This window comes from Colletotrichum abscissum (genome assembly GCF_030869225.1).
Source record: "Colletotrichum abscissum strain IMI 504890 chromosome Unknown Scaffold_269.1, whole genome shotgun sequence".
In the NCBI taxonomy this organism is placed as follows: Eukaryota; Fungi; Ascomycota; class Sordariomycetes; order Glomerellales; family Glomerellaceae; genus Colletotrichum; species Colletotrichum abscissum.
The window spans coordinates 1281-2656 of NW_026850175.1; the positions used below are offsets into that span (position 1 = coordinate 1281).

The window sequence follows — 1376 nt, forward strand, 5'->3', positions numbered from 1 at the left end:
GCGGGAGCAACAGACGCAATCCTTGGCTCGGAAGCATGCCCAAGTATAATTGCGAGAGATCAGGCAAATAGTACAGGAGAACCGCAGAATAGGAACCCCAAGCCAGTGGGAGTGCGAGTAGGAGAGATGACAACGTCACTTGAGAATGGCGGGGCAGCTATTGAAACCCAAGCAGACGGGCTCGATACAGGTACGACCACAATGTCGCAAAACCCAGAGCGACAAGCGGAATCGTGGACCATCAGAAATGAGATCTCAGACACGGCAAGCAAGACTGAAAATGCTAGGAAAAGGCCAAGTGGTCACCCACCATTTGACGATGTAACCTACGTTCTAAACAAGGATGATGAAATCCTCAAACAGAAATATTGCCGCAGCCGGCCGGTTTTGGACAAATGGGCCATCCAAAAACTCGAAGAAAAAGACGTCGAGATTACATGCGTCATCAGCTATTACGAGAAGCAGCGATCGAAGCACCTGCGACAATGTCAGGCTTACTTTGACGAAACGAAAGCCAAAGTCCAGCGGCTCAAAGATCAAGTCAGGCAAATGAGTGGGGATTTGCAGCATGCAGCTCGAGAGATCCAGGACAGGGACGACCACATTGCGTCCATGTACAAGGCCAGTGGCAACTTTTCCTTGAACACAGAGAAGACTCAGGATGAAAACAGCCGAACCGACATGGATTCTACACAGCCTTTGCACAGGAAGCGGACCAGGACAAAGCCGCCGAATGATGAAGCGTATGCTGAAGCGGGCACCGTAGAGGCTGATCCTTACGTGGAGGAAAACAGTCATGCCGCGACTGCGATCGAAGTACTGCCTAGCACAAAAGTAGTCAAGCAGAAGCAGACATCGCAAACAAGCTCTTCACGGACCAGGCCCAAGAGGTCGAAGCGCGAAAACGAGCCTGGAGGGACTTCGCGTTCTGTACCAGAGGCGAAATGCACCAAGGACTCTCTGAAGACCATCCCAAGCCTTGATGACAACGTCGATTATCTCCAACCAGGGTTTGACGCCAACTCCATCACTGTGAAAGAGTTGAAGAAGATATTCGTTACGCACGCAATCAACTTCAGTCATAGCTCGAAGAAAACAGCGCTAGTGGCTCTATTCCAGAGAGAAATCGAACCCCGAGCTGGTGCTACGTTGGAGGTACGGGCGAACATCAAACGCTCGGCAGCGGGCATCGTTGATGTTAGATAGGTTTCGGTAGCTTGAATGCCAAAAGACACACCTGGTTGGTTACCGGTATGATTTCATTTGCAGAAGCACAATCAGATACTTCTATTCACTGCGGCTGATAATGAGGTGAAATGGAGCATTTGACGTTGATGATCGGGCGTAAGCCACGCAGGAAAAAAATTTACATGTGT

The 1376-nt window shown here is 50.1% G+C and overlaps 1 protein-coding gene across 1 annotated transcript; it reads left to right on the forward strand.

Annotated features, from left to right (window-relative positions):
- Positions 1-201: 201 nt before the first annotated feature.
- Positions 202-1206, forward strand: CABS01_17028 (uncharacterized protein; the record flags this gene model as incomplete). The annotated part of the gene is made up of 1 exon (XM_060550355.1): positions 202-1206. One exon carries the CDS (start codon positions 202-204, stop codon positions 1204-1206), a length of 1005 nt encoding a protein of 334 aa, XP_060399221.1.
- Between the last annotated feature and the right edge of the window lie 170 nt (positions 1207-1376).